Here is a 14,306-nt window from a genome sequence, read left to right on the forward strand (position 1 = left end):
TTTATTTATTTATAGAAGAGAATGTGTGTATTTTCACCCTCTTCCTATTTCTATAGACTTCTTAATCAATATCGCTCAAATTTTCTAGAAAACTAAAAAAAAAGACAAAATCGTGTGACGTATAATTGTGGGAAATGGTTCTGGAAGAGTTGAAAAACGTTGTTGTATAAAGAGCTGTACAACATTAATATATTTTCACAAATGGTTACCAAGTTAACCTGATTGAAATCAAACAATGTTATATTACATAATAAATTTATTGTTAATACTTATTTAAATAAATCAGTTTTACTTAATAGAATTTTATTTCTTTGTAATTTTGCAATGGTTCTAGAGATTTCAATGAAGCACCTAAACTTTTCTCCTTATAAGACCTTTAAACCTTTTTTATATTGGATAAATCGGCTTGATAAAACAGGGAAAAAGTTCAAGAAATAAAACTATTTTAAATTAGTTCATCAGGTGGTATGATTATAATATATGAGAATTACATTCAAGATCCAAGAAGAGGCTGTAAAATCTATGTTATGTTGATAAACCATTGCATGTTTAGCATTTCCAACCGCTCGGCCACAAGAGCCTTTGAGGAGGCTCTGTCAATACATTTTATGAAGACTTATTGTTATAGCCTTTTTATTATTTATCCTCTCTGAAGTTTGAGTGTTAGTTTAAAGGTTTTAACAAGTAAATGCAATACAAAAGTTCAGTAAAGCAACTAAATTTTCAAATATTTTCTTATGGATTCCTCTATGGGTGGGTGTTAGTGGTGGAGGTGGTATATGAATATGATTCCATTTCCGGCTTAGTGGTCTATGACCTCTTTGGATTGGAAATCACCCCTCTCTTAATCTATTAAATTAAAATTCAATCCTTAATACTACTTAAGATAATGTTTTTTCTCATAAACTTATACTCACAACATTTATGGATAACTGGATCATAATAATTTTAATGTATATGATAACCAATCCGTGTATATGAAATTATTACAAACTAGCAGATGATGGTCTTCAATCAAAGTTTAAATGAAACAGCACAAATTTTTAATGTATGCAGGGTAAAATAGTTGACAGTAAACATAACTTAACACTGGTAGTAGGGTGTTTCTCTAATTTTTAGTAATTTTTTTTCTCCACTTCTCTATCATTGAAATGGCATACAAAGTTGACCCAGAGCAGATTTGGGTAGTATTTGCTAAAAATGTATTAGTGAATTCAATTTAAATATCTGTTTTTTTTTTATACTGTATGTGTAATTGTCATTCATTTTCAAGTGATTATAAATACTACTCAGTATTCATGAGTAACAAATACATCAGTATTAGTAATCATTTGCTATAAATACTTTGTTATAGATGAATACAATTGAAAATACTTTTTTACTATTTCTTTTAGGAATCTGATTTATGTATTAGTCTTATCATCTCAACTGAGACCATTGGTACTTTCCAAAGTAGTTATACCCAGGTTTTCCAACTCTGGTTTTTCCCAATCTTGGTCAAATTCTCATATTTTGAGTTGGCAATATTTTTTTGCATTATTGCCACGATATATTTTTTAATCGTTATTTACATAATGGGAAACCATATATTCTTTTCTGAAAAGAAAGTGCATATTATGAAAAGTGTCTGCAGCACCTGGGAACTGTTAAATAGCAGAATTTCACAATTTCATGCTCTAGAATTGATATAATTTTAAATAAAACTAAAAATTGTTCAAATCAAAGTTTATTTTTTTATTCCAAAAGGAATCATCAGGCAACAGATGATGCAGTTGTGTGAATTGTGAAGTAATGAATTATGTACATCAACCATATCCAGGCCAAACCAACAAAAACCGATAGATTTTCAACTTATAATTTTATGTGTGGGAATATCACTAAAATGAAATTTCAAATTTTATTTTATTGAAATATAATTATTTGTAAATCTGTTGAAAAGATTCGATTACAATAAAATTTTATAACTATTGAGGATAATTTCCCTCGTATATTTCAATTATAATGACTTTTATCCGAGAATAAAATATATGAGACAAGCCGTTGAAATATAACTGTTTCGAAAAAGGAGTGTTACTTATCTGTAAGCAAAAGTAGTGAACAGTATCTGATAAAATTGATGCAACACCCATATTACATTAATCCCTTACTTCCCTCCTAATCAGATGAACTGTTTTCGAAATATTAGTTTGCGGAGTAAAATATGGTGCATAGGCAAGGTGACTGATGGTTAAACAAAAATCTGATAATAGTTTAATCGATTATACCTGAATACAAATTCGACTTTTTCCCTTTTTTTTTTTTTTTTAACAGTTTTTCAGAGCCTAGTATTTCAGTAGTACCGAACATCCTAACATGTTACGATGAAAATAGTAGGAAATACAGTGCTTTTTAAAATTGTTAATTGAATTTATTTCGGAGGTGAATTTTCGTATATGTCTATATAATAAATATAAATATATATTTTTATATATAAAATAACCTGTTATATTAGTTTCATTTGTTCCTTTTTTCACAGGGAGCTCATAGAGACTGGATTCTGGATATCTGCTGGTTGGATGATGAATTTTTGGTCTCAGGGTCGAGAGATACAAAGCTTGCTCTTTGGCACTTTGAAGAACAAGAAATGTCTTCTGATGAAGATAACATGCCTTCGTACGGGTCTACAGTCCCTCTAGAATCGAGAGATTGCAAATACGCACAGAAGGTTAGGGCTCTTGCCTTCAATGATAAAAAAAGAGAGCTTGCTACGCTTTCTCTCAATGGTTACATCCATATTTGGGATGTAGAAAGATTCAGACAAGTGAGTATTTAAAGTTTATTTTTATCACAATTTAGTTTAAATAGTCTAGTAGTTAATTTTTGTTACGAGCTCAACCAACTTTTAAAGATGACCGGTTTCTATTATATCATAAACTTTGTTAGTGATTCTTAAGTGACATTTAGTAAAGTTCAAAATTCTTTGTGAATATGAAAGTAAACATTTAACTTTGATCTAGCTGAGGGGTGGCCAACCTAAATGTCTTGTGGGCTACTTAAGAAATGCATCATAACTCGGGGGGCCATATATATATTATATATATCCCCATATGAAAAATTGAAACGTAATCAGTTATTATTATTTACAAAATGAGTTCATAATCTAAACTCATAAATAAAACAGGCAATATGTTTCATGTATTCACAAGAATATTATTTTAAAATCAAAGTTAATTTTTTCTCCTAATTTTGACAGTTAATTTTTTAATACATACCCAAATAATATATTTTTTTAATACATTGGTTTTCAATAAAATGTCCACACTAAACCAAATGTCTGTGTAATAAACCAAAAAAAGGGCAAATAAACCATTTTTTTTTATATAAAAGTTTTTATTTACTTTTATTTTATTACTGGAAGAAAAAACAATTTTGAAATAAAATAAACTATATGTCGTTTAGAAGTAAAATACAATAATATTGATAATTTTAATTAAAATATATTGATGATTTTTACAGTAATATATGTTTGGTACATATTCTTGTGTAATATGAATAGTTGTTAACAATTTTGAGGCATTTGTTTAGAAATTCATGTAGTTTTTTTTAAGTTGTTTGAATTAGTGAAGCTCCATTCAGGTACACATTGTGATAGGTCTTAGTACTGCTTAATTTATTTCTGTGGAATAATTTTTTTTTTTTATTATTAAGATATGGGAACATTTTTTACATTATTTGCTCAGTGTTTTCTAATTTCAAACAGTTTGCTGTCTAAGGTGTCTCTTGAGTATTTTACGGATTTGATAAAAGAGATAGAAATATCATTTAAAACTGTGTTTGAGCAGATAAACTATATAATGTAATTATCAATATTTTTAGTGTTATTTTATGTTATTTTTCCAGAAACTGTCGCGGAAGCTGCCTTCGTGTCAAGATAATGTGTGTATGGCCGTTCAAGAAAATGGCGCTCTTTATGCAATTGGTTGCAAATCATACACACTTCTTCTTGATTCCCGGACATTGCAGGCCGTTAAGAAGATTCCCTCCCGATACTCAGGTTGTGGTGCGTATCCATTTTTGTTAATGTTCCTCAGTTTGTTGATTTTTCATCATTAATTTCTTTGTATTACAAAATAATTGATTATTTTCAAGATTTAAAGAAAACATTTAAATATTCTTTCTAAATTTGGTATGAAGTCTGTTTAGTTTTCAATCAGGTTAGAAATATTGAAAATTGTTTAACTACGCTTTATTGAAGTAGAAAAATTCATACAGTTTTTCAATTTCAGGCACTTTTTAAATATTGCTCGATTAAACTATCTTAAAGTTTCCTCTTCCTGTTTTAAGCTAACATTTTTAAAAGTGATATAAGACGGATATAAGACTCCCCAGGGGTCTTAGCAGGGTGGGTCCGGCAGGGAAGGATTGCCTTTTTTTGTACCTCCCTTACCCTTTGATGCTATTTAATTTTATAAATTTAAGGGTTCTAAAAAAAAAATCATATTCCTGTCAGATATCTATCTAAGCTCTCCTCATTTGTTTATAAAAATGAACCTTATTCAATGAAACTGATGTTATATATGTTGGTTGGTTCAGTTATTAAGAATCGAAAGAAGTTTTTGCTATTCCCAGAAACTTCAATATTACTGAAATTTTTTCTATAATTCTTAAGCTTTCATCTCAAAACTCCTACCTGAATCTGATGAAAATTTTTGGCAGAACTATTAATTATAAAAAAATGTAGCAAAGCAGATTTTTGAAATATATTTAATTTAAAAATATTTAAATTCAAGATTTTGAAAAAAATATTTACTTTTTATGAATGTTCATATAATTTGTAAGAATTAGATTTCAAAAATTTGATTAAAATGAATGATAAAGAAGTTTGTTCGGGATTGAAACAATGAAGAGAACACAAATTAGAAGTAAAATGTATTTATTTCTATCTACATTTCTACATAAATTCCTGGTTTCTGTATCAAAGCTATGCGGAAAACTAAAAAATGACGAATATATAATAGGAAAACAGAGCTATAAACAAACTACATAACAAAAAAAAGAGAAGATAACTAACAGTTTGAAAAGAAATATGATATAGTAAGATTAAATCATAAAAATATCATATTTTAATATCAATATGAAATAATAAACTAATTTTACTTATAATTTGTGTTCTCTTTATTGACCGCAATCCTTCACCAACTTCTTTCTATATTAAATTTACCTTTATCAATATCCTCACCATTATAAAATAAATGGCATTGTTGACTGACCACACCACCACCTTCAAAATAAATGATGATGAAAGCTCAAGGTTGCTTAAAGTTAAAAGAAATATGTTTCACAAACTAAAAGTGAACATTCTTTTTTTTAATTTTTAAGTTCTTTAATCAACCTGAACAATACTTAATTTACAGTACAATATCAAATCTTTTCTGTTTTTTCTTCTGAAATGATGCATTGATCTGATATTGAGTTAAATAATATTGGAAAAAATTTAGATTATCCATTATTATTTTTGCTAAACTGATTAGATTTGATTTAATTAGAAAATTTAAACATTAAAGTTGTGGTTTGTGTCTTTAGGAATCAGATCTGCGAGCTTCCAGTCCAACATACTAACGATAGGGACAGGAGTTGGCATGATAATGTTTTATGATCTTAAAGCTGGAAAATATCTTGAATCAAGCATAAACTCTAGTCGAACAGTTATCCTGAAATCATCCAGGGGTTATGTTGTATGTAAATTTTTTTTCTATTATTAAATGATTTGTTATGGAATAAATTTGTAGATTGTAATAGATAAAGATATTTTATATATATGTAGATATAGTTGACCGTAAAGATTTAAATATAAGAAGATGGTCAGTATTGCGGTGAATAAAAGAACAAATTGTATAAAACTATTTTAATGTCCGACGTTTTGCCCCACTTTGTAGGGCTTCATCAGGGCTAAAAAGATACAAAAAAAAAAAAAGAAAACTGAGAATATTACAACAATAAGATACAATAAGGTAATTTAAGCTAGGATAAATATGTAAAAATAAAGTGATAAGAAATTACATATAAATAAAAGGAAGGAAGACATAAAATAGTATCAGTATAAAATAAACTTGAATTAACAATAATAAGAATACAAAATAAGTAACAATGGAAAGAGTAAAAAATGTTTTTTAAAGATACGTAAAATATACAGTTAAAAAAGTACAGATGTACATAAACAAAAAAGAAACGGGGAAAAAAAAAGAGATTAAATAAACGTCTTGAAAGAATAAATATAAATAAAAATAATAATAATGATAATAAATGAGCAAAGAACAAATCAAGAGCACCTACCTGTTCAAAGCAAACGGTTGAACAGAACGCAACAATGAAGCAGAAGCATGGAGGAGTGGGAAGGAGGTGGCCAGCCGTTTAACGGCTATATTTCTATTTCAAATACATTGTGTATACAGGAAGTAGTCATAAAGATGTGACGAAAAATGTAAAATAATAAAAGATACAGAAATATGATAATAATAATTTTCTAATTTAGGAATAGCTAAGTAAAATTAAAATAATACATATCGTTACTAATAATACGAGTATATACTGAAGAAAATATAGTTAGGATAGTGAATACAATATAGGATATAATAACAATGATTGTAAAAGTAGATAGAGTATTAAAAAAAAATTACAAATAAATGAATAAGAAAAATAATTATACAATGATAACAACTGTAGTTTTTATATATCGTGAAAATAATCATTTATCTATACAGATAATAGTAATAGTAAAGATAACAGGAGTAACATGAATAATATAAAGTGAAATAACGTGATTTAAAAATCAGAAGTAAAAGTTTACAAAATAAAATAAAAGTACAAAGTGAGATGTAAAAAGAAGTACATAAAAAGATTAAAAATAAGTAATAAAGTATAGAAATAAATGAAAATTTGTGATAGAATGTTAACAATATAGGTGATGATAATGATAAGTGAAATAAGTTAGTAGAAACATGTGAAGTAAAAGTTTACAAAAAACAAAAAAAACTAAATGTGAAAGTTAATAAAACATAGATGAATAAATATAAGTGAAAGCAGCGACAAATAATATAAGTGATAGAGAGATAACAAACAGGTGAAAAACAAAAGTATAATAGAAAAATTTGGTGATGATAATAAAATGAGCGTAAAATTATTTAATCTTAATTAAGTTTAATATATGCCTGTAGGTATGGGAGATACAGTTTTTATCGATTTTGTGGTTAACTGGAAGGGGTTCAAGATGTATATAAATGGACTCTAAGATGAGTCTCTTTTGGTAACAGTGGCTAAAATAGTGGTACGGTCAAAATCAAAAGCATGATTAAGTGTAAGGGCATGTTCTGAAAGTTTAGAAGCGGCTGAGTTGTGGGAAGTTATAGATAATTTATGTTGAGAGATACGTAATCTGAGGTGGTTCTTAGTTTCGCCTATATATGAAGAATTACAGTTGGGGGAGGAACAAGGAACCCGGTAAACAACGTCAGAGCGGTATGGGAGAGGAATAGGATCCTTAGTATTAGTAAAAAAGTAAGATAGTTTATTTTGAGACTTGAGTCCAAGACATAGTGAAGGAATGGTTGATTTTAAGAATTTTTGTATGTTGTCAGTGGGAGAGGGGACATATGGAAGGGATCTATAAATAGAGAGAGTGGGTGGTGGATGTAGAGAGTTTGGAGGAGGCTTTGAACGGTTGATGTAAGAGTTTCAAAGTTTGTTTATGATGTGAAGGGGAAAATCATTTGAAAGCAAGATATTCTTAATATGATGAATGTTTGTGTTGTGGTATTAGGGATCGGATAAGGAAAGGCAACGGTGTATGAGATTTTTGGCAATATTGATTTTTTTATGGTGGGGGTGCTGGGAAAAATAGTTAAGTAGCCTACCGGAGTAAGTGGGTTTGTTATACCAGTCAATGGACAAGGAGATATCCGGATTTGCAACATAGTTCAAGTGATTCAAGATAGGAGGCTAAGTTAAGAGTGGTATGTGGTTCTATTGTAGTCCAGTTTTTTCCACAATTTGGAGTGCTTCATCGATGGGTATGTTGTTAAAGAGGCTTTCAGCATCAAATGAAGCAAGAATGAAGTTAGCGGGAATTTTAAGGGATATTAATTGTTCTTGTAGTTGGAAAGAGTTATGGATGTCGTAAGGGTTGTCATGGCTTAGGAACTGAAGAGATGGAAGGAGGAATTGGCTAAGTTTAGAAGATGCAGCATTAATATTGGATATGATGGGGCGAAGGGGGTTGCCAGGTTTGTGGATTTTAGGAAGTCCGTACAGTCGAGGAGGTAAAGAATTATAAGAAATTAGCTTGTAGTAGGTGGGACGGTTAATTAATTTATTTTGAAGGAGGTTTTTAATATGCTGATTAAATTTATTCATAAGTGAGCGGGTGGGATCACGGGTTGAAGGTATATAGGTGGATTGGTCAGAGAGGAGTTAAGTGATTTTATATTCCGTTTTATCTAAGATGACAGTCAGGTTTCCTTTGTCAGCTCTAGTAGCAATAAGTTGGTCATTATAGATGAAGATATTTCTATATCTTTATGTCATATAGATTAAGATATTTGTATTATATCATATATTAATTTATATTTTTTATTTGGAAAAAAAAATAACTTTATAACTAAGCAACATTTTTTTTAATACTTCAATGTGGTCTGACTGACACATCATCATCACCATGACTGGCGCAACTGCCCGTTACTGCGCCTGAGCCTCCTCTAGTAGCTTCCGCCAGGCCGTCCTGTCTTGTGCTACAACTCTCCAGTTTCAGGTTCCTAGAAGGACCCGGGCATCCGTGGATACAGCGTCCAACCATCTCATGTTCGGCCTCCCCGCTCTTCTCTTTCCATTTAGCTGCTCGGATAGAACCTTATTTGGGATGTCATCGCCGCGCATCCTCGCCACATGACCCACCCATCAGAGTCTACCCAACCTTATAAACTTGACATCATTGTCTCTGTACAAAGCCGATAGCTCCACGTTCTTCCTTCTTCTCCTTACATTTCCCTCTCTAACAGGTCCAAATATTTTTCTCATAATGGACCTCTCGAAGACCAAGAGTCTTGCTTCATCAGCTTTAGTGAAGGTCCAAGCCTTGGATCCGTATATGACAACGGGACATACAAGCGTTTGATAGAGATTAACCTTGGTCCCAGTAGAGAGCAACCTGCTTCTGAAATGTCTTGTCAGGCCAAAGCAGCATCGGCTGGCAGCACCGATCCTTCTGGTAATCTCCTGAGAGATATTGTTTTGGCTGTTCACTTCAGTTCCCAGGTATATGAAACAGCTCATCCTCTCAAGGTTCATTCAAGTTTGAGAGGATGAGCTGCCTCTCAAACTTGAATGAACCTGCATAAAATGTTTCAGTTCCTGGTCCACATCCTCCAGCTCTCAAGTACTTCGTCTTGTTCTCATTAATTACAAGACCCAGTTTTCTTGTTGTATCCTCCAGAGCAAGGAATGACTCTCTCAGGCTTCGTTCCGATCGGCCAATAATGTCGAAATCGTCAATGTACCCTAGTATCTGGACAGTGACAGTGCTGTTAAATAAAGTGGCATGGAGCATTGAATACCTGGGTCTGACTGACACAGATCGGTTAATTTTTTTCAATTTCCTGTTTTACATTAGAAAATAATTTCTCGGGTACAATTAGTCAGCCATTTTAATTATTGTTTTATCAAAATTAAAAACTGAAACTCTGTGCTTTGTCAACTACAGCTCATCTTACCATTCCTTAGGATTCTTGATAATATCTTAAACAATACATAAAGCAAGTGGACAGTTGTTTTAATTTGTTATCGAAGTTTCTACACTTTTCTGATAAGAATGCATTCGATCCAATAATGTGCATTAAAAAAAATCATACAAAATAGATCCAGTTTTGAACTATTTGAGAAATATATTCAAGACTTTATATGTACCATATAAGGACATATCTATACAGGTTAAAATACGCAGTATAGTTTGAACTATCCAGAAGAAAAAGGAGCAAATCTTATTGTTTTTAAATTGTGTGATGGTTTGTTGGATAAGGGATATATGGTATCTCTCGATAATTGGTATACTATTATTGATTTAGCTGAAAAGATGTGCTTGGGACAAACCGATGTTGTAGGAATGATACAGAAAAATAGAAAAGGAATATCAACTTATATAAAATGTGAATCTATTGCTAGGTACAGAGATAAAATAATGATTATGAAGTGGAAAGACAAAAGGGATGTAATAGACAAATTATGTCTACGACAATAAATTTGTGGAAACAAACAAGCAAGGGAAAACTATATCAAAGCCAAGTTAAAAAATAATAATATGAGATTTTCTTACATTCATTAGACATGGTGTGTTTTAATGCATATCTCTTATATAAGAAAGATGGTCACTTCAATAATTTTCTCATTTAGATAGTCAAAAAATATTGAGATGGACAGCAATCGCCATCTACTAGTACAGGACATCATTCTTTGACACCAAAACCATCTAGACTAATTGACAGACATTTTGCAGTTCACACGCCATCGGACTTTTCAAGAGCTAATGTAATCAGGAGATGTAAATTTTCTCCTGGCTGTGGTGTTACTTTGTGTATGCCATATTGCTTCAAAGAATATCATACTACAAAATAATTATTTAAATTTGTTCAATTAATTTTTTCTGCATTGAAGGTATTTGATATTATACAGGGTGTTTCAGGGTTAAGTGGCCAAACTGAAAATATGAATTAAGGACCTCAAAACAAGAAAAAAATTTCCTCTGAAGGTATGTCCACAAACGTTTTGTTTAGGAGATATTCACACCTAAAGATTTTCATTATTATGAATTATTTAGGTTATATGAAATAAATAAAACTTATTTATTTGTTCCAACTACTTTATGAATTAAATGTAAACATTAAATTCATATTAATTGTTGTTCAAAGTTCTTTCTTTGAACATTAAGACAGACTTTCTTCAACAGCAGCAGTGGCAGAACAGCACTGTTTCACAATATTCAATTATCTTTCTTCATTAGGAATTAGATCATTGACCGGCCTTGCATAGACTTTTTGTTTAATGTCACCCCAAACAAAAAACTCCAGTAGCGTCAGGTCTGGAGAGCGTGCAGGCCAAGCCACTGGTCCTGCAGGGCCAATCCATTGATTGGTATAATTAATATTTTGTAATGTACAGGACAACCATCTAATTGAAGCCACATGTACCTTCTCAGTTGTAGTGGGATATGTTCAACTAAATCATAGTAATCGTTATTAAGAAACTCCAGAAATGTGCCCTCATTGAGTCAAGGCAGCAAGAAATACGGACCTATTAAAATATTGTCTATTATCCCCAACCACACATTGGATTGAAAATGATGCTCACGAATTGCATGGGGATTTTCCTGCGACCAGAGGTGATGATTTTTCTGATTGAAGATTCCTCTTCTTGTGACAGTAGATTCATCTGTCCAGAGAATGTACCCTGAAAATTGTGGATTATGCTCAACTTGATTTAAGTTCCAATCTGAAAAATGTCTTCTTTGCCGATAATCTTGTAATAATTTTTGTACCCATTGATAATGGGTTAAGTCCATCTGCATGCAATGAGAGTCAAAAATCAAAAAGTCAATCTGCAATCATTTTTCCACCTAACAAATATTATATCCAATACTACTTTATTTCCTGTCATCCATATTTAGTGTTAAAGTATTTAAAATTATCTTTGATACACAGTATGGTCAGTTAAAGGTCATTTTTTAAATTATTATGTGTAACTGTCACATACTTGTAACTTCAGCTAATGAATGGTTTAATTGTTCAAATACATTTCTTCTTTTTTTGTTAATAGTGATCATTTTGTTACTGTGTTAAATTTACAGCTTGAAATAACCTATAAAAGTCAGAGTAATGAAAAATTAAATAAATTTCAGTTTCCTGATGAAGAGTTGATGGATGGTTTTCATCAGGTGAAGTATACCCCTGCAATCTACACCCATTGCTACGACTACTCAGGTACACGGCTATTTACTGCTGGTGGTCCACTTCCTGCAAATATATATGGTAATTACGCAGGCCTATGGCAGTGATGTCAGTGTCACTTAGCTGTTTAGACGAGCAATACTTTTTTTTTTTTAAGAATATGAGAAGTTCATATAAACATATGTTTAAATACACTTGAAGATGTACATCATTATCTGTGTAAAATATAGACTCTAAAAGAAATCTGAAATTTTTATTATTGTTAGGTAGGTTTTTTTTTGTTTCGATTAATTGATAAAATATTATAGCTGTCCTATTTTAGGTTGTTTTTTTTTATTAATATAATTTACTACCTAGTTTATTATTTTAAAAATCATGTTACAAATTCTGATTGGCTGTTTTTTTTTTTTGTTAATAAATTGAAATATTTATACTAATTAAACATTTGCAATATGTACATTGTGGTTTGTATTTATTAAATAATTAAGTTCATTATTTTGTAGATGGTGCAATATTTTTTTTTTATTTCTCTGATATGCAATCATTGTTTTGTTTTTTTGTAAATACCTGGTATATAATAGGCCAGTGATAGAAATTAGTATTTTTTATAACTGTGAAACTTTATGTGATATTAATTACAATATGTTTTAGATTTTTAGACATATTTTTTTCTGTATTTCAGAGAGAAGTATGAATGAATAGAAAGGTCCAAATGAAAAACTCATTCTCCACTTCGGCAAATTTTATAGTTAACATGAAAAACCTCTAATTGCAGTATAAAAAGGTTTTTAAATTCACTCTCTTCCCTTATTATTTTCTTTAAAATGTAATGTTTTGTGAGTAAATTACATTTTCAAAGTAATAGAATGTATTTGAAAACCTTGTTTTATTTAAATTTGATGTTTTTTATGTTCAGCAAAAAATTAGCTTCTGTGGAGAATGTGTTCTGCAGTTGGAACCTTCATTTATTTTATAAATTTATTTATTGTTACATTTATTTTTCATTTTTTAAATAATGTTAAAGTAAATTTCTACTTTCAATACCGTATGAAATGTAATGTAATGTGTTTACTTTAATATTTAAAGTAAAGTGACTACCTCTTTATTATTAATCAGCACTTATTGATTAGCCCTTGCCATTAGGTTTTAGTAGCCTTAGCCTAACTATCCTATTTTCATTTTATTTTATATAATAGAATGTCAGAAAGTTATATAAAATTTGTAAATAAGTGTGTATAAATTTAGTTTGTAGAATAGGAATATTGGTTTTTAATAAGTTTTAAACATTTTTAAAATAAGTCTTATTGTCATATTACAAGGAATGTAAATTACAGGAAAGATTTTAAGAACTGAGCTCCACCTATCTTTTTATAATTGTATGGATTGTATTTAGTTAAAACAATATTTATTAAGAAAAAAATATTGGCGTTTGAATTTTCCAATAACTTTTTAAAGTATCAACAATTTTAAAAATCTGTACCACTGTAAGGTATGAAGGATCACAACTTTGTTATTGAATAAGAACATAACTGTTTCTTGAACCATTTTAAAAAGTGGCTATCCATCGTCTCTAATGAGTAACCTTAATCAAATATTTTTTTTTATTTTTGGTTACATGTCAGATTCTTTTCTTCTGCCACTCCTTTCTAGAATTTATTTTACATTTAAATAAACTCTGGTATTCTTAATTCCATAAATCCAGTGACTCTCTTAGTGGTGTGGATTGAACACAAAAGGTATAGATATGGGTTCATTCTTGCAACTCTATATGATTTTCTTTCTATCTACATAATTTAATAGTTACTTCAATAAATATATAATGAGACTCTGTATCGGAAAATATAATTGAGGTTTGTTATGACTAGTGTACCGATTTGGTCCTAATATCTTTCAAATAGTTTTTATCTCTCTGTCACTTGTCTCATAAAAAATTAGTAAGTATGAACACCTCACTTTGTATTTCTCTTTGATTCACAATTCTTAACAGAGACTAGATTTACAATTACAATTAAAAATGAATAACTTTTTTTTCATCTCAAGGCATTTACTCTTAATTAAAAGAGAAATAAGTATTTTTAATTATTACAAAATTGTTTATTAGTTATACTACTTTTTAAGGCATAAAATGCAAAGTGCACTAGGTGGATTCCTTTATGATTTCATGAATATATATATATATATCCTCTTAATTCTTCTATGTTTGAAATGACATTTTACATATAGTCTGTAAATAATTTCTTAGTTGTAAGTACTCTGTAACATATTTTTTAACTAAAATTAAGACAAAATAGATTTTAAAGAAGAGAAAGTAAAGACTATATTGAAATTGGTTTCAGATGT

General features: G+C 29.9%; 1 protein-coding gene across 1 annotated transcript in view; it reads left to right on the plus strand.

Moving 5' to 3' along the window:
• The window catches only part of DCAF12 (DDB1 and CUL4 associated factor 12-like protein), a 14,853-nt gene extending 1,775 nt beyond the window's left edge, over positions 1-13,078 (plus strand). Inside the window, exons 3-6 of the mRNA XM_014426571.3 lie at positions 2,516-2,800; positions 3,880-4,039; positions 5,563-5,714; positions 11,918-13,078. Of these exons, the coding sequence (XP_014282057.1) occupies positions 2,516-2,800; positions 3,880-4,039; positions 5,563-5,714; positions 11,918-12,073 (753 nt within the window). The 3' untranslated portion in view covers positions 12,074-13,078. The remainder of the gene's footprint in view (positions 1-2,515; positions 2,801-3,879; positions 4,040-5,562; positions 5,715-11,917) is intronic.
• Positions 13,079-14,306: the final 1,228 nt, after the last annotated feature.

The sequence above is a fragment of the Halyomorpha halys genome, unplaced genomic scaffold, assembly GCF_000696795.3.
Source record: "Halyomorpha halys isolate HHAL.00 unplaced genomic scaffold, Hhal_1.1 Scaffold585.1, whole genome shotgun sequence".
Lineage (NCBI taxonomy): Eukaryota > Metazoa > Arthropoda > Insecta > Hemiptera > Pentatomidae > Halyomorpha > Halyomorpha halys.